The 24522-nt window shown below is 35.5% G+C and overlaps 1 protein-coding gene across 2 annotated transcripts in view; it reads left to right on the top strand.

Moving 5' to 3' along the window:
- RPS6KA6 (ribosomal protein S6 kinase A6) overlaps positions 1-24522 on the top strand; it is a 198415-nt gene that overhangs the window by 70867 nt on the left and 103026 nt on the right. For both annotated transcript variants that reach the window (XM_088028978.1, XM_028101479.2), the window contains exons 4-6: positions 8714-8795; positions 9460-9540; positions 11003-11082. In XM_088028978.1, the coding sequence (XP_087885104.1) occupies positions 8714-8795; positions 9460-9540; positions 11003-11082 (243 nt within the window). The remainder of the gene's footprint in view (positions 1-8713; positions 8796-9459; positions 9541-11002; positions 11083-24522) is intronic.

A 24522-nucleotide genomic window follows, 5' to 3' on the forward strand; every position in this document is an offset into this window, starting at 1 on the left:
GACTTCTATTAGAGGCCATATTAGGATACTAGTGAGTATTAGAAGAGCTAGGGAAAAAGTGATTGCTTTGTGCAAGTGTCTTCCTGAAAGTCTGGACCATTTTTTTTCTTTTTTCTTTGCTTCTTTTTGCCCTCTATATTCCATTCTTTTCATCCCTACTAAGGGCTATGTTTTAGAACAGTAGTTCTCAATGTTTGGTCTGTCTACTCTTGGGCATCCATAAGACACCTTCAGGGGGTCCTCAAGGTCAAAACTATTTTATAATAATACTAAGATACTATTTGTAAAACTTCTGACACCTTGGCACAGCCAAAGCAGTGACTACAAATTATGTCAGTAGTCATTGTACTCATTGCTACGTACTTGGCAGTTTAAAAAAATGCAAGTTTTACTTCAAAATGTCCTTGATGAGGTGTTAACAATTTTTAAATTTCTCAAATCCCAACCCTTGAGTATACTTCTTTTTTTTTTAAAGATTTTATTTATTTATTTGACACACAGAGAGAGCGAGAGAGAGAGAGAGGGAGAGAGCACAAGCAGGGGGAGCGGCAGGCAGAGGGAGAAGCAGGCTTCCTGCATGAGCAGGGAGCCCGATGTGGGGCTCGATCCCAGGACCCTGGGATCATGGCCTGAGCTGAAGGCAGCGGTTTAACCAACTGAGCCACCCAGGCGCCCCAAGTATACTTCTTTTTAATGTTGTGGGATGAAATGAGAAGTACATGTAAAGAACTTTAGCTGTGTATAAAGAACTATGTACCAGAAGCTGCATACCATCAAAACAAAGCACTTGTGTGATTTTTTGAGTTCTAAGCTGAACTAGCCACTTTTTCCATGGAACACCATTTTTACTTGAAAGAATGATTGACAGGGAGCTTGGGTGTCTCAGTCGGTTAAGCGTCTGCCTTTGGCTCAGGTCACAATCTCAGAGTCCTGGGATCGAGTCCCATGATAGGCTCTCTGTTCAGCGGGTAGTCTGCTTCTCTCTCTCTCTCTCTCTCTCCCCCTTTATGCTCTTCCTCTTTCTCTCAAATAAATAAATAAAAGCTTTTAAAAAAAGAATGATTGACAAACTATGGTTACTTAAACTTGGGTATTTGGTAGATGTTTCCTCAAAAATGAATGGAAGGGATCCTGTTATTTCATGGGAAACAACTGGCAATATTTTTGTCAATGATAAAATTTGAGCTTTGAAGCAAAAAATTAGCTTTGAAAAATTTTTATTTGACACTGTGAGCTTGACATCTTAATACTCAAAAAACTTTTCTGATGAGATCACAGCTGTTAAACATTTGGAAGATTTGCATAACTCAGTGAAGCAATATTTTTGAGATTACCAACACATGATATCAAATCAGATAGTACAGAATCCATTCAAAGTGTAAGGTAGCAGCAATGTTCACAATAGCCAAACTGTGGAAAGAGCCAAGATGTCCATCGACAGATGAATGGATAAAGAAGATGTGGTATATATACACAATGGAATATTATGCAGCCATCAAAAGGAATGAGATCTTGCCATTTGCAATGATGTGGATGGAACTGGAGGGTGTTATGCTGAGTGAAATAAGTCAATCAGAGAAAGACATGTATCATATGACCTCACTGATATGAGGAATTCTTAATCTCAGGAAACAAAGTGAGCGTTGCTGGAGTGGTGGGGGTTGGGAGGGATTGGGTGGCTGGGTGATAGACATTGGGGGAGGGTATGTGCTATGGTGAGCACTGTGAATTGTACAAGACTGATGAATCACGGATCTGTACTTCTGAAACAAATAATGCAATATATGTTAAGAAAAAAAAAGAAGATAGCAGGAGGGGAAGAATGAAGGCGAGTAAGTCGGAGGGGGGATATGAACCATGAGAGATGATGGACTCTGAAAAACAAACTGAGGGTTCTAGAGGGGAGGGGGGTGGGGGGATGGGTTAGCCTGGTGATGGGTATTAAAGAGGGCACAGTCTGCGTGGAGCACTGGGTGTTATGCACAAACAATGAATCATGGAACACTACATCAAAAACTAATGATGTAATGTATGGTGATTAACATAACAATAAAATTATTAAAAAAATAAATTGCCAAGTACTTGTCAAAGAAAAAAAAAAGTGTAAGGTAGACCAGTGGATTATTATGTAACAGAATATGGATGGTTAATTGATATGGTTTCAGATTCTCTATTGTAACCAACCTTTAAGAAACTGCCACTTTTTAAGTTCTTCTGTCATATCAAAGAAGAATAAGCACAATTATATAAAAAAGCTATTAAAATACTCCTCCCTTTTCTGTATACATATCTGTGTGAGGCCTGATTTTCTTTCTCTACTTCAAGCAAAACAACTTAATTGCAACAGATTGAATATAGAAGCAGATACAAGAATCCAGCTCTTTTCTGTTAAGTCGGGTATTAGAGATTTGCAAAAATGTTTATTAATATCACTTTTCACATTTTTTTTTGCTTTGGAAAATATATTTATCTTTAGAAAAATATTTATGCTTACACGCAACAAGTTTATTATTTTTAATGAATCAATACATAGATGTTTTTCTCTGTTTTTATTTCTTTTTAAAAGATTTTATTTATTTATTTGAGAGAGAGTACAAGCTGGGGAGAGAGGCAGAGGGAGAGGGAGAAGCAGACTCCCTGCTGAGCAGGGAGCCTGATGTGGGACTCCATCCCAGGACCCTGGGATCATGACCCAAGCCAAAGGCAGATGCTTAACCAACTGAGCCACCCAGGCCCCTCTCTCTTTTAATTTCTAATATGGTAAATATCAATAGATATTACCCACAAAAAACTCCAACAACTCTTTGGAGTCTTCACTGATTTTTAAGATTGTAAAAGATTCCTGAGACCAAAAGGATTGAGAACTGCTTTTCTTTATTAATCTGATAAAAATAGTTCTACTTATGGTGGAGTCATCATTCATGAAATGACTTCACTCCTTTTATTGTCATTATATTGGTCACATGATATTGATTAGGAAAAAGGAAACTGGGTATCTGAAACTTTTGAGTCTGGTGCTTAGGGTTAATGCCATTTGTTTAGCTGAAGCTTGTGTGTGTGTGTGTGTGTGTGTGTGTGTGTGTGTTGTGGCAATTCAATTAATCTGATTTTTTTTCTTTTTTTAAATTTTTTATTTTGATTCCAGTTAGTTAAAATATAGTGTAATATTAGATTCTGGTGTACAATGTAGTAATTTAACACTCCCTTACAATACTTGGTGCTCATCACAAGTGCACTCCTTAATCCCCATCACCTATTTCACCCATCCCCCCACCCACCTCCTCCCTGGTAACCATTAGTTTGTTCTCTATATTTAAGAGTCTGTTTCTTGGTATGCCTCTCTTTTTTTTTTCCATTTCCTTGTTTATGTTGTTTCTTAAGTTCCACCTCTGAGTGAAGTCATATGGTATTTGTCTTTCTCTGACAGACTAATTTTACTAAGAATACTACTCTCTAGCTTCTTCCATGTCCTTGCAAATGGCAAGGCTTCGTTCTTTTTAATGGCTGCATAATATTCCATGGTGTGTGTGTGTGTGTGTGTGTGTGTGTGTGTGTGTGTGTGTGTGTGTGTGTGTGTGAAATCTTTTTTTTCACATTTAGGATTAGGGTTTGGTTTAGGGCCAGAATAAGGGTTAGGATTAGGGCCAGAGTGAAGTTATGCACCTATTATCCTACAGTTCAATGACCTCTCCAGAGAGGTAAGTTTAGGGTTAAGGTTAGGGCACGGTTAGGGTTAGGGGTTAGGGTTAGTGTTTGGGTTAGGGTTAGGTCTTCACTTAGAATAATACTCTCTACCTTGATCCATGTCTTTGCAAATTGCAAGATTTCATTTTTTATGGCTGAGTAATATTCCATTGTATCTATGAACCAAATTTTCTTTTTCCTCAGATCAAGGATTATGGTTCAGTTTAAGACTAAGTAAGGGCTAGGGTTAGAGTTAGGCCTAGGGTGAGGGAATGTGCCTATTATCCTACAGTTCAGAGACCTCTCCAGAGTGATCTGTTTAGGATTAGAGTTAGGGTTGGGGGTTAGTGGTTAGCAGTTAGGGGTTAGGGTTTCAATTAGGATTAGATTTAGAGCTAGGGTTATGGTTAGAATGAGGCTATGTCCCTCCTATCCTGCACTTCAGATACCTCTCCAGAGGTTAGGTTTAGGGTTAGAACTAGTTTAGGGGTAGAGTTTAGTAGTTATTGGTAAGGGATAGAGTTAGGTATAGGGACAGGGCTAAGGTTAGGGTTAGGGTTTGTTTTGGCATCCTGCATTTCAGAGACCTCTCCAGAGAAGAACCTCAAACTTCTTTAGGGGTGAGAATAAAGAATAAACAAGGGTGCCATCCATGGAGTGAGGTAAAGAGGGAACTTGGTGTTCTAAATACTTTTTTAGTGAAAATTCAATTGGTCATTCTGTTTTTTGTTCCTTTTGGGTCTTTTTACCTCAAGTTTTTATTTAAATTCCTGTTAGTTAACATACAGTGTGATATCAGTTTCAGGTGTAGAATTTACTGATTCAAACTTATATACAAAACCCAGTGCTCAGCACAACAAATGCCCTCCTTAATCCCTGTCACCTATTTAACCCATTCCCCTGTCCACCTCCCCTCTGGTAATCAGCACTTTGGTCTCTATTGTTTAAGAGTGTGTTTCTTGGTTTTTCTTTCTTTTTTCCCCTCTATTTCCATTTGTTTTATTTCTTAAATTCCACTTATGAGTGAAGTCATATGGTTTTTTTCTTACTCTGACTAACTTATTTTGCTTAGCATGCATAATACTCTCTAGCTCCATCCACATCATTGCAAATGGCCAGATTTCATTTGGTTTTATGGCTGAGTAATAATCCACTGTATGTACATACCACCTCTTCTTTATCCATTCATCAGTTGAGGGACATTTGGGCTCTTTTCTTAATTTGGTTATTGTTGATAGCTCTGCTATAAATATTGGGGTGCATGTATCACTTCAAATCAGTACTTTTTTATCCTTTAGGTAAATACTTAGTGCAATTGGTGGATCATTCTATTTTTAACTTTTAACTGGCGGTTCTGTTTTTAACTTTTTGATGAACATCCATACTCTTTTTCAGAGTGGCTGCACCAGTTTGCATTCCCACCAACAGTGTAAGAGGGGTCCCCTTTCTCCAAATCCTTGACAACATCTGTTGTTTCCTGTGTTGTTAATTTTAGCCAATCTGACTGGTGTGAGGGGATGTCTCATTGTAGTATTGATTTGTCTTTCCCTGATGATGAGTGATGTTGAGCATTTTTTCATGTATCTGTTGGCCATCTAGATGTGTTCTTTGGAAAAATGTTTATTCATGTCTTCTGCCCATTTCTTAACTAGATTATTTCTTTTTTGGGTGTTGATTTTTATAAGTTGGTTATATACTTTGGATACTAGCCCTTACAAATATCCTCTCCATTTTATTGGTTGCCTTTTAGTTTTGTTGATTGTTTCCTTCACTATGCAGAAACATTTTATTTTGATGAAGTCTCAACAGTTTATCTTTGCTTTTGTTTCCCTTGCCTCAGGAGACATATCTAGTAAGAAGTTGCTATGGATAATGTCACAGAGGTTACTGCCCTTGTTCTCCTCTAGGATTTTGATGGTTTCCTGTCTCATATTTAGGTCTTTCATCCATTTTGAATATATGTTTGTGTATGGTGTAAGAAAGTAGTCCAGTTTCATTGTTATGCATGCTACTGTCCAATTTTCCCAATACCATTTGTTGAAGAGACTCTTTTTTTTTTCCATTGGATATTCCTTCCTGATTTGTGGAACATTAATTGATCATAGAGGTGTTGGTTCATTTGTGGATTTTCTATTCTGTTCCGTTGATCTATGTGTCTGTTTTTATCCCAGTACCATACAGTCTTGATCGCTACAGTTTTGTAATGTAACTTGACAAAGTCCAGAACTGTGATGCCTCCAGCTTTGCTTTCCTTTTTCAAGATTCCTTTGACTATTCAGGGTCTATTGTAGTTCCATACGAATTTTAGGACTATTTGTTCTAACTTTGTGAAAAATGCTGGTGGTATTTTGATAAAGACTGCATTAAATGTGTAGATTGCTTTGAGTAATATAGACATTTTAACAATATTTGTTCTTCCAATCCATGAGAATAAAGTGTTTTTCCATTTCATTGTGTCCTCTTTAATTTCTTTCATCAGTGTTTCAGAGTAGAGATCTTTACCTCTTTGGTTAGGTTTATTCCTAGGTATCTTATAGTTTTTAGTGCAATTGTAAATGGGATTGATTCCTTGATTTCTCTTTCTGCTGCTTCATTATTGGTGTGTAGATATGCAACAGTTTTCTGTATTTTGATTTTGTATCCTACAACTCTACTGAACTTGTTTATCTAGCAGTTTTTTGGTGGAGCATTTGGGCGTTCTATATAGAGTATCATGTCATCTGAAAATAATGAAAGTTTGAATTTTTTGCTGATTTGGATGCCTTTTTTTTTTGTGTGTGTGTTGTTTGATTGTTGTGGCCAGGACTCACAGTCCTAAATTAAATAACAGTGGTGAGAGTGGGTTCCTGTCTTGTTCCTGGCAGTAGAGGAAAGCTCTCAGTTTTTCTCCATTGAGGATGATAATAGCTGTGGGTTTTTCATATATGACCTTTATGATTTTGAGGTATGTTCCTTCTAATCCTACCTTGTTGGGGTTTTTTTTATCATGAATGGATATTGTTCTTTGTCAAATGCTTTTTCTGCATCTTGAAATGATCATATTGTTTTTAACCTTTCTTTTATTAATGTTATATATCATGTTGATTGATTTATGAATACTGAACCACTCTTGCCACCCAGGAATAAATCCCATTTGGTTGTGGTGAAAAAACTTTTTTTAAGATTTTGTTTCTAAGTAATCTCTGCACCCAATGTGGGGCTTAAACTTACAACCCCGAAATCAAGGGTCACATGGTCTACCAACTGAGCAAGCCAAGTGCTTCTGATTTTTTTTTTTTCCTAGTCTGTTGTGGATTCCATTTGCTAGTATTCTAGTGAGAATTTTTGCATCTGTGTTTATCTGTGATATTGGCCTGTAGTCGTCTTTTTGTGGTGTCTTTATCTGGTTTTGGGATCAGGGTAATGCTGGCCTTACAGAATGAATTTGGATGTTTTCCTTCCTTTTCTATTTTTTGGAATAGTTTGAGAAACATACGTATTAATTCTTCTTTAAATATTTATTAGAATTCGCCTGTGAAGCCATCTGCTTCTGGACTTTGGGTTGGGAGGTTTTTTTTTAATTTTTTTATTGTTATGTTAATCACCATATATTACATAATTTGTTTTGGTGTAGTGTTCCATGATTCATTGTTTGTTCATAACACCCAGTGCTCCATGCAGAATGTGCCCTCTTTAATACCCATCACCAGGCTACCCCATCCCTCTACCCTCCTCCCCTCTAGAAACCTCAGTTTGTTTTTGGGTTGGGAGTTTTTTAATTACTGATTCAATTTCATTGTTGGTAATTGTTCTGTTCAAGTTTTCTACTTCTTGTTTTAGTTTTTGTAACTTAGATGTTTCTAGGAACTTATCCATTTCTTCCAGATTGTCCAATTTTTTGGCATAGTTTTTCATAATATTCTGTTATAATTGTTTATATTTCTGTGGTGTTGGTTGTTATTTCTCCTCTGTCATTTGTGATTTTTTTTTTTTAACTTGGGTCCTTTCTCTTCTCTTTTAGATAAGTCTGGCTAGAGGTTTATCAATTTTATTAATTTTTCAAGGAAGCAGCTCCTGGTTTCATTGATCTGTTCTACTGTGTTTTTGTTGTTGTTGTTTTAGTTTCTGTAGCATTTATTTCACAGCAGTGAGCAAATTTTACTAATTTTTAAAAATGAAACAGCCCTTTACTAATAAATAACTCCTATAAAGGTTTAATCTATTCATATTTATTTTCATAACTGAGGCTTTTAAAAATCACTTTTAATGAGTCATAATCTTAGTTTGAAAATATGAGGTAGTATTACTCAAGTTTTCTCAGTAATCTTAAGGAGTTTATTTTATTTATTTATTTAAAAAATTGTATTTATTTATTAGAGAGCGAGCGAGAGAGAAACAGCATCAAAGGGGAGAGGGTCAGAGGGAGAAGCAGGCTCCCCGCTGAGCCAGGAGCCCGATGTGGGACTCAATCCCAGGACCCCAGGATCATGACCTGAGCCGAAGGCAGTCACTTAACCAACTGAGCCACCCAGGCGCCCACTTAAGGAGTTTAATTTGTTTATTGTGATACTTTACCATCTTGATTGTTCAACCTGGCAGACAGGTATAATTGCCTCTGATTTCTTACTAGAAAATAAAATGCCTGGTAACTTCTAAAATGGACAAATAAGGAAGTAGAAATAAAGGTATCAAATTAGCAGTCATCACAATTCTTTGGTCTTTATTAAGGCAACAAAAAGGTGCTTGGGTTTTAAAAGTAGTTCCCTTAGATCAAATTGCCTTTCATTATGTTGCTTATTTCATACTTCACAAACTTCTTGAAGTCATGACCATGTCATCTATTTTAAAAAATTTTCTTTCATACAGTAGTATGTATGATAGTGTGATTTACTAAATGAATGAAAATGAGGAAAAGTTAACTGAGTATAATTTATAGAGAAAAGTATATCTTTATAAAATTAGAGGAAATGCATGGACATATATGTGTGCTAATGTGTATAGCAAGAATGTCTTGAAATATGAATTTCACTTAAGAAAATTCCTTTGATAGGTTTTTCTTGTTCGAAAGAAGACTGGTCCTGATGCTGGGCAGCTCTATGCAATGAAGGTGTTAAAAAAGGCATCTTTAAAAGGTAGAAAATTACAAAGCTTACCAGGATAGAATTTGATAAAGCTTGTTTTAAGAAATATGCTGTGTATTGCTTGTATAAGTTGAGTAGACTCAGTTTCCTTTAAACATTAGTAAGTTTTCTAGCCTGTAAGTGATATTTCTAGGTTTGATATTGGCATATGCTCTAATTTAGTTAGACTGTACATGGTAAAAATTTAATTGTATAAAAAGTGACACATTTTATTTAATATAAAGTGAACTTATTTTAGTAAGCTATATTCTTTTATTTTAAGATTCTTATTTTTTTTTCTGTTCCATCTGTGTTGGTTTTGCATATTGAAAAAGCACAACCCCTGGATACCCTTACATATACCGTCTTCTAGGCTATGATAGCAGTAACACTGTACTCAGTTTTAATCAGTGAACACATTTGAAAATTGGAGACCAATACATAATAAATACATATTATCCAAATACCTACTTAATGTCACTTTAATCCATCTAGATCTAAATTGAATTTGTTGGCTTTCTGAGAATATGGTAATTACTGTCTAAGAATATATAGATTGCAAATTTAAGCACTTATAAACTTATATTTTCATATTTTTGTTTGGTGAATTTTTGATGGATCTCTACTGAAATTTTATATAGAAGAGTAATGTATGCTACCTTTCTATAATTTTTAGTTCGAGACAGAGTTCGGACAAAGATGGAAAGGGATATACTGGTGGAAGTAAATCATCCATTTATTGTCAAATTACACTATGGTATGTCATTTTTTTTTTTAATTTATGGTATTAGAGAATTAAGATTTCCCTTCAAACAATAATATAACAGGAAATAAATACTTCAAAATGATTTAATACATTCAACTATGTAAAATATATTTATCCAAAATAAGAATAAGAATCAATATCCAATTTTGAATTGTATTTTCTTTATCTGTTGGTTAATTTGTCTAAGGTAATAAGATAGTGTCTTCTGAATACTTGTCTGGTAGTATTTCTTTACTCCACTAGGCTGTACCTTTAATGATCTGAGGCTATAAACTGATAATTTATTCAAAACATCTGATGTTTGGATGTGTTCCTCTTACATGTTCATAATGAGCTTATTAATTTATTTCCTAGCTCTATTGAAGAGGACCATGTAGTTATATTAGTCCATTTGAGTTATTCTTTCTTTTATTTGGGGGAAGAGGAATACCAGTAAGAAGCAGTAAATATAATGGAAAGAACATAAGTTTGGAGTCAGTGCTTAGTTTGAATCATGGCTCTGTTGATAATTTAATGCATATATGAGATTGTACAGTTTGGCTTTCCTGGAGAATTCAAAGATATATACATCATTAAATCACTGATATATTCTATGATATCACTAAGTTTTCAAGATTTAAAAAAGTAGCAGCTATTGATTTTATTCTTAGGAAATTTTGAAAAATAATGCATTAAAGTATGTACTAAATTATTTAAAAAAATCCTCAAAAAATGCCCACCCATTATTCTTTCACTCCTTGTTATCCTAAATGGAAAATAGTAATATCTAAAGTCCCACTTCCTTGAATCACCAGGATTACATTACATTAATCAGTAAATACCAATTGTGTGCAAAACAATCTATTGAATGCAGTAGGCTCTAGAGGTGAAACAATCTCTGACTCAAAAAACTTCTAATCTATTGGAACACAGACATGTAAACAAATTAATTGTACAAATAAAAATGGAGTAAGTGCCATATGAGAGACATAAATAAGGAACAATGAGATCTCAAAAGTAGTAGCAATTAATTCTTTTGGAGAAGAAGGTAAGGATGCTATGAAATGTGAAAAGAGAGAAATTCTTAATAGAGGAAAGCTTGATGGAGGAGGTGGCATTTTTGTTGAGCTTGAAAGAATTAGTAGATTTTCAGTAGGTAGGTAGGGAGGTGGAGTTCAAGCAGATTGCAGTAGAGCATGATGCACCATAAATCAGGACAATGATGGCGGTAAAAGTTTCTGTGTAAAACCACATGCAAAGTTGATTATGTTCTAGGAAGGGATTTATAGCTATTTTAGCACTAAGTTCAATTTTGAGATAATGTTATCCATTGGACCATGTGAATAAATGCTTAATTCCTTTATAGTGTTTAATGATAAAATGCTAAACATATATTAATTAAAAATTATACTAAGGTCGTTAAGCCTTTAAGATTCTTTTAATGTTCTGTTACTACATTCTAATTTATAATTAGCCTTTCAGACTGAAGGGAAGCTGTATTTAATACTGGATTTTCTCAGGGGAGGAGATGTCTTCACAAGATTATCCAAAGAGGTAGGTATCTGTTTGTAAAGTTTGACTATATTTTATTGAAACAAAACTAAGAAAAATCATTTGTGTTCTGCTAATTAATTTTTTCTATAGAAATTTTGAATAATTCTTCTGTTTATTTCATTGCATAGTATTTAGTTGATGTGCCAGTTAATGGCATTTTCTGTCTGCCTGTCATTTAGATCTCCTCAGTGGTGCTACTCATTATTCCTTTAGGCACAAGATCAATATAAATAACTGGATGAAGTAGATAGGGGCAAGCCTAGGATTTTGGCTACTCAAGCTACCAAAATGTCTCTGGGAGTAGTGTTTAATTTATGCTACAACAACTTTATGAAGGTATAACTGACATACAATGAATTACACATATAGAGTACATACTTTGATAAAATTTGACATTTGTATATACCTGTGAAACCATCATCACAATCAAGATAATAAGCTTATCCGTCATCCCCAACCATTTTCTTGTGCCCCTTTGTAATGCCTCCCTTCCACCCTGCCCCTATTGAATCTGCTTTCTGTCATTGTTTGATTTACATTTTCTAGGACTTTATATAAATGGAATCTTATAGTATCTATTCTTTTTTGTCTGGCTTATTTAACTCAGAATAATTATTTTGAGATTTAGCCATGGTGTTGTATGTATCAGTGGTTCATTCACCTTTATTGCTGAATAGTATTCCACTGTATGGATACACCACCAATTGTTTATGCATTAACTTATTGATGGATATTTGGGTTATTTGCAGTTTATGGATATTACTAATAAAGCTGCTACAAACTTTCATGTACAAATAACTGTATGGACATATGTTTTCATTTTCATGGTTATGTTTTCATTTTTCATGATTAAATACTTAAGAGTATAATGACGACTATTTGATAGGTATATGTTTTAACTTATTTTAAAGACCCTATCAAATTGTTTTCTAAGCTAGGATTATAATTTTTATATTCCCACCAGCAGTGTATGAGAGTTTCAGTTGCTCCACATCCTTTCCAGCCCTTAATGTGGTCAGTAGTCTTGTTTTGATTTTGGTCATAAGTGTGTAGTGGCACCTTATTGTGGTTTTGAATTGCATAATCCTAATGACTAATGATGTTGAGCATCTCCTCATGTACTTACTTGTCATCTATTTATCTTCTTTGATAAAATGTCTGTTTAAATATTTGGCTCATTTTTTATTAAATTGTATGATTTCTGAGTTTTGAGAATATATATTTTGGATGGTAAGTCCTTTATCATATATGTTGTTTGCAAATACTTCTGGTCTGTGGTTTGTCTTTTCATTCTCTTTAATAGTGTCTTTCAAAAGCAGGATTTCTTAATTTTGATGAATTCCAACTTATAATTTTTTCTTTTATGAATTTGATGTCATATTTAAAGAATATTTGCCTAATCTCAGGTCAAATAGATATTCTATGTTTTCTAGACATTTTGGAATTTTAGGTTTTACATTTAAGTTTATAATCCATTTTGAGTTTATTTTAGTGTATGGTGAGAGGTATGTGTTGAAGTCCTTTTTTTTTTTTTTTTTTGCATATACATATCCCAGTGTTCTAGCATTGTGATTAAAAAAGTCTATGCTTTCTTTACTGAATCACCTTGCATTTTTGTTGGAAATCAATTGACCATATATGTGAAGGTCTATTTTTGGACAGTCTATTCTGTTCAATGATCTATTTGTTTATCTTTATTTCACTACTTGATTTCTTAATTACTATACCCTTATAATATGACTTAAAGTAAGGTAGTGCAAATCCTTGAGCTTTGCTCTTCTTTTTCTTTTAAGATTTTATTTATTTATTTATTTATTTGACAGAGAGGGAGAGACAGCAAGAGAGGGAACACAGCAGAGGGAGTGAGAGAGGAGGGGGAGAGGGAGAAGCAGGCTTCCCGCTGAGCAGGGAGCCCAATGCAGGGGATAGGGGATCATGACCTGAGCTGAAGGCAGAGGCTTAACGACTGAGCCACCCAGGCACCACCTTGCTCTTCTTTTTCAAAGTTCTTTTGCTTCTTCTGGGTCCTTTGTATTTCCATATCAATTTTTATTTTATTTTATTTTATTTTATTTTTTTAAAGATTTTATTTATTTGAGAGAGAGAGAGAGAATGAGAGATAGAAAGCACGAGAGGGAAGAGGGTCAGAGGGAGAAGCAGACTCCCCGCTGAGCAGGAAGCCCGATGTGGGACTCGATCCCGGGACTCCAGGATCATGACCTGAGCTGAAGGCAGTGGCTTAACCGACTGAGCCACCCAGGCACCCCTCCATATCAATTTTTAAATCAGCCTTTCACTTTCTACAAAAAAAAGCTTGCTGGGATTTTGATTGGGATTGCATTGAATCTATAGGTCAATTTGTAGATAATTGACATTTTTACAATATTGAATCTTCAATTCATGAATATGATTTTTTTCTCCAGTTTTTGAGTCTCCTTTAATTTCTCTCAGCAATGTCTTGTCCTTTTCAGCGTATTGGTCTTCCACATTTTTTATCAGATTTATCTCTGAGTATTTCCTTTTTTAAAATGACGTAAATGGAATTGCTTTCTTATTAATTTCATTTTCAGGTTGGATGGAAATACAGTTGATTTTTTTTTTTTTTTTTTTTTTTTTTTTTGCGTATTGAACTTGTATCCTACAATTTAACTGAACTTACTTATTACACCTAATGGCTTTTTTTTTTTTTTTGGTAGATCCCATAGAATTTTCTATTTATAACCTACAAACAACGACTTTTTACTTTTTTTTCCTTTATAGACATCACTTATTTCTTTTATTTGTCTTTGTTGCACTGGCTTGACCCTCCAGTTCAGTGTTCTATAGAATTGGTAAGAGCAGACATTCTTGCCTTATCACAGGGAAAAAACATCATTTTAGCATGAATTACACAGTTCAGTATAGGTCTTTTTAGATGTTCCTTATCTGGTTGTGAAAGTTCTCTTCTGTTACTAGTTTGTTGAATTTTTATCAGGTATGTACATTAGATTTTGTAATATTCTTTCAGTGCAATTATTGAGATACTATGTTTTTTCTTCTTTAATCTTTTAATAGGTAAATTAAATTGATTGATTGTCAAATGTTGAAGCAGTCTTGCCTATGGATGAATCCCCCATGTAGACATGGTGTATTATGTTTTTTGCATATTGGTGGATGATATTTCCTAAATTTTTTTTAGAATGTTTACATTTATTTTTATGAGAGATATTTGATTATAGATTTCTTGTATTTTTTATGTCTAGTTTTAATGCCATAGCAATTCTGGTTTTATAGAATGAGTTGGGTAGTGTTTTCTCCTATTCAATTTTCTAGAAGAATTCATTGTAAAATTGTCATTAAATGGTTGGTAGAATTCACCAGTGAAGCTATCTGGGTCTGAAGTTTTTTTTAATAGAAAGGCATTTTAACTACAAATTCAATTTATTTAAGAGACTTGGAGGTATTCAGTTTATCTGTTTTATTTTTTGAGTGAGCTTTGGTATTTTGTGTCTTTTAAGGAATTTAACCATTTTAGCAAATTTATCAAATTCATTGACATGAAATTGTTCATAATAGTCCTTTACTATCTTTTTATAGCAGTTAAATCATTAGTGATATTTGTATCATTCCTGATGTTGGTATTTTGTATCTTCTCTCTTTTTTATTTTTTATTTCCCCCACCCATCAACCATCCTCCCACAGGCAGCCACCACTCTGTTCTCTATATCCATGACTTTTATTTTATTTATTTGTTTTATTTTTTAGATTACACATATAAGTGAGATAATACGGTATTTGTCATTCTCTGACTTGTTTCACTTAGCATAACACATTCAGGGGCCACTCATTTTGTTACAAATGGCAAGATTTCCTTCCTTTATATGGCTAAATAATATTCCATTGTATATATATGCTATACTTTCTTTATCCATTCATACATCAGTGGACACTTACATAATTTCGATATATGACTATTGTAAATAATGCTGCAGTGAATATAGGGTTAGACGTATCTTTTCAAATTAGTGTTTTTGTTCCCTTGGATAAATATCTAGTCCTGGAATTGCTAAATCATATGGTAGTTCTATTTTTAATTTTTTGAGGAAACTTCATATACTGTTTTGCATACTAGCTGTACCAATTTACATTGCTAACAACAATGCACAGGTGTTACATTTTCTCCACATCCTCCTCAACACATTGTTTCTTGTCTTTTTGATGATAGCCTTTCTAACAGGTATGAGGTGATAACTCCTCATGGGTTTGATTTGTATTTCCCTGATGATTAGTGATATCTCCTCTGAAAATATGTCTATTCAGATCCTCTGCTCTTTTTTTTTTTAATTGAATTGTGGTTGTTTCTGGTGATGAGTTGCAGGAGTTCTTTATATATATTTTGGATAGTAACATCTTATCAGATCTGTGACTTGCAAATGTTTTCTTCCATTTCATACATTGCTTTTTCATTTCATTGATGTTTTTCTTTGCTGTGCAGAGACTTTTTTTTAAAGATTTTATGTATTTATTTGACAGAGAGAGACACACAGTGAGAGAGGGAACATAAGCAGGGGGAGTGGGAGAGGGAGAAGCATGCTTCTGGCTGAGCAGGAGCCCGATGCGGGGCTCGGGTCCAAGACCCTGGGACCATGACCTGAGCCGAAGGCAGACACTTAATGACTGAGCCACCCAGGTGCCCCAAGACTTTTTAGTTTGATGTAGTCCCACTTATTTATTTTTTTATTGTTACCTTTGCTTTTGGAGTCAGTTAAAAAAAAAATCAAGACTCATGTCAAGGAGTTTACTTCCTAAGGTTTCTTCCAGGAGTTTTATGGTCTCAGGTCCTACATCTAGCTCTTTAATCAATTTTGAGTTAATTTTTGTGTATGGTATAAGATAATAGTCTAGTTTGATTCTTTTCATGTGGCTGTCTAGTTTTCCCAACTTCATTTATTAAAGAGACTATCTTTCCCCCCTTGTATTTACTTATCTGCTTTGTCATAAAATAATTGACCATATATGCATGGGTTAATTTCTCGGCTCTTCTGTTCTCTGGACGTGTATGTCTGTTTTTATGCCAATACCATACTGTTTTGACTACTATAGCTTTGAAATATAGTTTCAAATCAGGGAGCTTGATAACTACAACTTTTATTTTTTTCTTTTTCAAGACTGCTTTGGCTATTTGCAGTCTTTTATGATTCCAAACAGATTTTTGAATTGTTCATTCTATTTTTTTTTAATAATGCCATTGGAATTTTGGTAGGGATTACATTGAATTTGTACATTTTTTGGTAATATGGACATTTTAACGATATTAATTCTTCCAATCCATAAGTTTGGAATATCTTTCCATTTATTTGTGTCTTCTTCAGTTTTTTTCATCAGTGTTTTATAGTTTTGAATGTACAGATTTTTCACTTCTTTGGTTAAATTTGTATCTGGATATTTTATTCTTTTTTTATTCTAAGGTTTTTATTATGTTCAATTAGCCAACATATAATACATCATTAGTTTTTGATGTAGTGTTCAACGATTCATTAGTTGTGTATATAATGTAAATGGATAGTTTTCTTAATTTCTTTTTCTAATAGTTCATTATTAGTTTATAAAAATGCAACAGATTTTTCCATGTTGATTTTATACCTTGCAAGGTTACTGACTTTGTTGATTAGTTCTAACACTTTTTTTTAAATGGAGTCTTCTGTATTTTCTATATACAAAATGATAGTGTCTGCAAGAATGACAATTTTACTTCTTTCCAATTTGGATGCCGTTTTATTTCCTTTTCAAGCCTAATTGCTCTGGCTAGGATTTCTAATACCTATGTGGAATGAAAGTGGAGATAGTGGGCATCCTTATCTTGTTCCTGATCTTAGAAAGCTTTTCACTGTTGAGTATGACGTTAGCTGTGGACTTATTATGTTGAGGTATGTTCCCTATACACCAACTTTTTTTTTAAGATTTTATTTATTTATTTGACAGAGAGAGACGCAGTGAGAGATGGAACACAAGCAGGGGGAGTGGGAGAGGGAGAAGCAGGCTTCCTGCTGAGCAGGGAGCCTGATGCAGGGCTGGATCCCAGGACCCTGGGATCATGACCTCAGCCGAAGGCAGACGCTTAATGACTGAGCAACCAAGGCACCCCTACACCAACGTTTTTGAGAGGTTTTACCTAAATGGATGTTGAATTTTGCCAGATGCTTTTTGTGCATCTAGTGACATGACCATATAATTTTTATCTTTTATGCTGTTAATGTGGTGTATAATGTTGTTTGATTTGTGGAAGTGGAATCATTGTTATATTCCTGTAATAAATCCCAGTTGATCATGATACACAATTTTAATGTATTTTTGAATTTGTTTGCTAATATTTTGTTAAGAATTTTTGTATCTGTTTATCAGGGATATCTATGTTTTTATTTTTTTTCTTTTGATTTTTTTAGTGTCCTTGTATGGTTTTGTTACCAGGATAATGCTGACATCATGAAATGATTTTGGAAACTTTGCCTCCACTTTAATTTTTTGAAATAGTTCTAGGATATGTATTATGTCTTCTTTAAAAGGTTGGTAGAATTCACCTGTGAAGGTGTCTGGCTTCTGTTTGTTGAGTTTGTTTTTTTTTTTTATAAAAGATACAATTTTATTTCTACTAATTGGTTAGTTCAGATTTTCTCTTTCTTCTTGATCCAGGCTTGGATTATGATAGAATTCCAGGAATTTACCATTACTTCTAGGTAGTCCAATCTTCTGGCTTATAATTATTCATAGCAGCCTCTTATCATGTTCCATATTTCTGTGTTAACAGTTGTAATATCTCCTTCATTTCCTTTTTTTGTTTTTGTTTTTTGTTTCTGTTCTTGCAGTTTTTAAATTTTATTTTATTTAAATTCAATTAATTAACATGTAGTGTATCATTAGTTTCAGAGGTAGAGTTCAGTAATTCATCAGTTGCATGTAACACCCAGTGCTCATTATATCACATGCCCTCCTTAATGCCCATCACTCAGTTACTCTGTCCCCCCACCCACATGCCCTCCAGCAACCCTCAGTTTGTTTCCTACAGTTGAGTCTCTTATGCTTTATTTCCCTCTCTGATTTCATCTTATTTTACTTTTCCCTCCCTTCCAGTATGATCCTGTGTTATTTCATAAATTCCACATATGAGTGAAATCATATGAAAATTGTATTTCTCTGATTGATTTATTTTGCTTAGCATAATACCCTCTACTTCCATCTATGTTTTTGCAAATGGTGAGAATTCATTTTTTGATGTCTTGAATTCATTTTCTGATTTTATATATATATATAATGGAATATATATATATGTGTGTGTGTGTATGTATATACACACACACACCACATCTTCTTTATCCATTCATCTGTTGAGAGACATCTGGGCTCTTTCCATAGTTGGCTATTGTGGACATTGCTGCTGTAAACATTGGGGTGCAGGTGCCCCTTCAGATCACTACATTTGTATCCTTTGGGTAAGTACCTAGTAGTGCATTTGCTGGGTTATATGCAACTCTATTTTTAACTATTTGAGGAACCTCGATACTGTTTACCAGAGTGGCGGTACTAGCTGCACTTCCACCAACAGTGTAAGAGGGTTCCCCTTTCTCCACATCCTCTCCAACATCTGTCATTTTCTGACTTGTTAATTTTAGACATTCTGATCAGTGTGAGGTGGTATCTCATTGTGGTTTTGATTTGTATTCCCCTGAAGCCAAATGATGTGGAGCATTTTTTCATGTGTCTGTTGGCCATTTGTGTGTCTTCTTTGGAGGAATGTCCAAGTCTTCTGCCCGTTTCTTGACAGGATTCTTTGTTTTTTGGGTGTTGAGTTTGATAAGTTCTTTTACATGTCAGATACTAGCCCATTACCTGATGAGATATTTCAAATATCTTCTCCCATTCTGAGGATTACCTTTTAATTTTGTTGACTGTTTCCTTTGCTTTGCAGAAGCTTTTTATCTTGATGAAGTCCCAATATTTCATTTTGCTTTTTTTCCCCTTGCCTTTGGAGATGTGTCTAACAAGAAGTTGCTGTGGCCGAGGTCGAAGAGGTTGCTGCCTATGTTCTCCTCTAGAATCATGATAGATTCCTGTCTCAAATTTAGGTCTTTCATCCATTTTGAGTTTATTTTTGTGTATGGTGTAAGATAATGATCCAGTTTCATTCTTCTGCATGTGGCTGTCCAATTTTCCCAACACCATTTGTTGAAGAGACTGTTTTTTTTTTTCCATTTCATATTCTTTCCTGCTTTTTCAAAGTTTAGTTAACCAGAGTTGAGGGTCCATTTCTGGGCTCTCTATTCTGTTCCATTGATCTATGTGTCTGTTTTTGTGCCAGTACCATACTGTCTTGATGATTACAGCTTTGTAATATATAGCTTGACGTCTGGCACTGTGATGCCACCAGCTTTGGTTTTCTTTTTCAACATTCCTTTGGCTATTTGGGGTGTTTTGTGGTTCCATACAGATTTTAGCATTTTTTCCAGCTCTGTGAAAAATGTAGTTGGTATATTTTTATTTTAAATTCAATTAGCCAACATATAGTACATCATTATTTTCAGATGTAATGTTGAATAATTCAGCAGTTGCATATAACACCCAGTGCTTATCACATCACATGCCCTCTTTAATGCCTATCACCCAGTTTGTCAATGGTATTTTGATACGGATTGCATTGAATGTATAGATTGCTCTGGGTAACAGGCATTTTAAAAATATTTATTCTTCTAATCCATGAGCATGGAATGTTTTTCCATTTCTTTGTGTTTTCCTCAATTTCTTTCACAAGTGTTCTATAATTTCAGAGTATGGATTCTTTACTCCTTTGGTTAGCTTTATTCCTAGGTATCTTATGGTGTTTGGTGCAATTGTAAATAGGATCGATTCCTTAATTTCTATTTATTTTGTCTCATTGTTAGTGTATAGAAATGCAACTAATTTCTGTGCATTGATTTTATGTCCTACCACTTTTCTGAATTCGTGTATAAGATCTAGCAACTTTTAGGTTGACTCTTGAGTGTTCCACATAGAGTATCACGTCATCTGTGAAGAGTGACATTTTGACTTCCTCTTTGCCACTGTGGATGATTTTATTTCTTTTTGTTGTCTGATTGCTGAGGATAGGACTTCTAGTACTACGGTGAACAACAATGGTGAGAGTGGACATCATTGTCATGTTCCTGCCCTTAGGGGAAAGGTATCAGTTTTTCCCCGTTGAGAATGATATTTACTGTGGGCTTTTTGTAGATGGCTTTTATGATATTGAGGTATGTTCCCTCTATCCCTACACTGTGAAGAGTTTTAATCAAAAAAGGATGCTGTATTTCATCAAATGCTATTTCTGCATTAATTGAGAGGATTATATAGCTCCTGTCCTTTCTTTTATTAATGTGATGTATCACGTTGATTGATTTGTGAATGTTGAATGTGAATGTGAATAGATAAACCCAAAATTTATTTTTGATAAATCTGGCTAGGAGTTTATCAATCTTATTAATTATTTCAGATAACTAGCTTGTAGTTTCATTGATCTGTTCTACTTTTCTCATTGATGAATCAAATGATCAACTAATTCTGCTCTAATCTTTCTTGTTTATCTTCCCTGGCTTGGTTTAGGCTTTGTTTGCTGTGCTTTTTCCATTTCCTTTAGATGTGACAGTAGCTTGTGTATTTGAGATCTTTCTTGTTTCTTGAGAAAGGACTGTATTGCTCTATACTTCCCTCTTAGGACCACCTTTTCTGCATCCCAAAGGTCCTGAACTCTTGTGTTTTCATTTTCATTTGCTTCCATGAATTTTTTAAATTCTTCTTTAATTTCCTGTTGACTCATTCATTGTTAGTTGATGCTTTTAACCTCCATGTATTTGTGTTCCTTCCAAATTTTCTCTTGTGATTGAGTTCAAGTTTTAAAGCATTGTAGTCTGAAAATATACAGGGAATAATCCCAACTTTTGGTACTGGTTGAGTATTGATTTGTGACCAAGTATGTGCCCTCTTCTGGAGAATGTTCCATGTGCACTTGAGAAGAATATGTATTTTGTTTCTTTAGGACAAAATGCTCTGAATATATCTGTGACGTCCATCTGGTCCAGTGTGTTTTTCAAAGCCCTCGTTTCCTTATTGGTCTTCTGTTTAGATGGTCTGTGTTGTTGTGAGTGGGGTGTTAAAGTCCCCTACTATTATTATACTATTACCAATGTGTTTCTTTAATTTTGTTATTAATTGGTTTATTTAATTTGCTGTTCATAAATTAGGGGCATAAATATTTAGAATTATTAGAGCTCCTTGTTGGATTGAGCCTTTAATTATTACATAGTATCCCTCTTCATCTCTCATTACAGTCTTTGGTTTAAAATCTAATTTGTCTGATACAAGGATTGCTACCCTAGCTTTCTTTTGATGTCCATTAGTATGAGAAATGGTTGTCCACCCCCTCACTTTCGATCTGGAGGTGTTTTTAGGTCTAAAATGAGTCTCTTGTAGACAGCATATCAATGGGTCTTCCTTTTTTATCCAATCTAATACCCTGTGTCTTTTAATTGGAGCATTTATCCCATTTATATTCAGAGTAATTATTGAAAGATGTGAATTTAGTGCCATTGTATGACCTGTAAAGTCACTGTTTCTGTAGATTGTCTCTGTTCCTTTCTAGTCTTTTGTTACTTTTGGATTCTCTCTTCATTTACAGGATCCCCTTTAATATTTTTTGCAGTGCTGGTTTAGTGATCACAAATTCTTTTAGTTTCTGTTTGTCCTGGAAACTCCTTATCTCTCTATCCATTCTGAATGACAGCCTTGCTGGATAAAGTATCTTGCCTGCATATTTTTCTCACTTAGCACATTGACTATATCATGCCAGTCTTTCTGGCCTGCCAGGTCTCTGTGGACAGGTCTGCTTCCAGCTTTATGTGTCTACCCTTTTAGGTTAAGGACTTCCTGTCTCTGTCTTCATTCACGATTTTCTCTTCATCTCTGAATTTGAAAGCTTCACTATTATATGTCAGGGATTATATGTTTCCCTATTTTTATTGATTTTGATGTGGGTCCTCTGTGCCCCCGATCTTGAATGCTTCTTTCCTTCCCCAGATTAGGGAAGTTCTCAGCTGTAATTTGTTCAAGTAAACCTTCTGCCCTTTTCTCTCTTTCCTCATTTTCTGGGACCCCTGTTTTTCAAATATTGTGCTTTATGGTATCACTGATTTCTCAGAGTCACCTCTCATAATTAAGTCATTGTTTCTCTCTCTTTTTCTCAGCCTTACTTTCTTCATTTTGTCTTCTATATCACTGACTCTCTCTTCTGCTTCATTTACCCTATGAGTTAGAACCTCCATTTTTGACTGCATCTCAGAGTAGCATTTTTAATTTCGACCTTCAGTAAGGGCTTCTCTAGTGTCTTTTATGCTTTTTTCAAGCCCAACTAGTATCTTTATAATCATTGTTTTGATTTCTATTTCTGACATCTTACTTATATCCATATTGATTAAATCTATGGCAGAGAGTCCTACCTCTGGTTCTTTCTTTCGCTGTGAACTTCTCCTCCTAGTCATTTTGTACACAAAAGATAGGAAAGAAAGAGAAGGGAAAAAAAGAAAAAGAAAAGAAAAAGAAAAGCAGCAGTGACAGCAATAATAATATAAAGAACAACAAGAATATCTTCAAGAAGTGATTCTGGTGTGTGCTGGTGTACACTCTACTGTTGTGTTTTGGCTGCTCTTCCCCACTGGTCTTTCTTCTACAGAGTTCCTCCTTGCTTGTAATAGGGAGTGTTTGGTCCTTTAAGTAGGTATGCTTTGAATTGTTTGTGAAATTATGCCAGAAGCTGATGTTTTGGAGCTTTCTTTAATCAGTAGACTTGGTAGATGCGGGGGTTTGTGTTGGTCTTCTGTGGGAGAGGCCTGCTGTGCTGGCACACAAGCTGACTTGCCCTCCTAAAGATGCTCCTGACAGGCCAGGGGGTGGGGTTTATTGTAGGGGACTCCAGCCTCTACTAGAGTGTCTATGTTTCTCTGAGGAGTCTGACTCTGCTGGTGGGTGAGAGGAGAAAAGGATGGAATAGGAGGTAGAATATGGCATCGCCTCTCCCTTTTGTCCCTAGGTAGTGGAATTCCTGGCAGCCGCTGCTCAGGAGGCCCTCTTAGAAAGGCCAACAATCTCCTGTGGGCTGGGACCTCCTCAGTTACTTGCCCTAACCTGTGTATGTTGTTGGCACACCCAGAGCCATTGATCTCCTGTATTTTATCTCTGGCCGGTGGCTGGGATTCAAAACTCCAAGTTTTAAGTGGCCTGGTGATATGCATGCCCATTCCCGTCCACTGGCTGGGAGGCGCAGGTCGTGCCCAGCACTATCCTGTCCCTGAAAAGCCTTCACACTGGCTATCTCTGCATGCACAGAGGCTTGAGTTTATTGTAATGCTCAGTGATAAACTTGAGCCAGGTTAACAGCCATCTGAACTTGACTCAGTCCCCTACTCCTCTTTGTCACATAGAAGCCATTGCAAAGGCTTGAATCTATTGTGGAAAACAGCAAAAAGGTGCAAGGTTATCTACATTCTGCTCAAGTCTCTGTGCTCTCATCAGTTAGTTCCAGAAAAGCAGCTGTTTGGCGTGCACACAGAGTTTTGAGCCTGTGTGCTCACAACATAAAACTAAGAGGCATTCTGCCCTCTGCACACCCTTCTAAACCCACTGCTGAGCTCCACTCAAGGGCTCCCCAGCTGTCCCTTTTTCTCTGGAGTGGACAAATGCTCCTCCAAATGCCCTTCTGGAAGGTGAGCAATCTCTCCCTGAGCAACCCAGGGATCCACTCACCACAGCTTTTTGTGTGGTTACAAACCACTGCGATCTTTGCAGCTTTCTCTCTGCTCCTGACTTTGCTCTAGGAACTGCACTTCCTCCCCTTCCCAACCACACAGCTTCCCAATCCCCCAATTCAGGTCTCCGAACCTCATCTCTGCCAAATTCTCTCACTCCAGCTGTGCAGATTGTTTCTGTACTCCTCAGATCCTCTTCCTAATTGTTCAAAATAGTTGAAGGTTGATCGAGTTGTATTCACAGGATGAGGCAAGTTCAGCGTTCCCCTACTAATACTTCTCTGCCATCTTGGAACTCCCCTCACTCCTTCATTTCTGATTTTATTTATTTGAGCCATTTTTCTTTATTTCCTGGTGAGTCAAGCTAAAGGGTGTCAATTTGGGGCACCTGGGTGGCTCAGTCATTGAAGCAACTGCCTTTGGCTCAGGTCATGATCCCAGGTCTCCTGGGATTGAGCCCTGCATCAGGCTTCCTCCTCAGTGGGGAGCCTGCTTCTCCCTCTCCTGTTCCCCCTGCTGCTTTGCTCTCTCTTTCTCTTTCTCTCTTCCTCTCTCTGTCAAATAAATAAATAAAATATTAAAAAAAATAAAAGTGTGTCAATTTGGTTTATCTTCTCATTGCAAATAGCAGGATTTC

Source organism: Eumetopias jubatus, unplaced genomic scaffold, assembly GCF_037043125.1.
Source record: "Eumetopias jubatus isolate StellerSeaLion01/CBP00866 unplaced genomic scaffold, mEumJub1_p1.0 scaffold_11, whole genome shotgun sequence".
Classification (NCBI taxonomy): domain Eukaryota; kingdom Metazoa; phylum Chordata; class Mammalia; order Carnivora; family Otariidae; genus Eumetopias; species Eumetopias jubatus.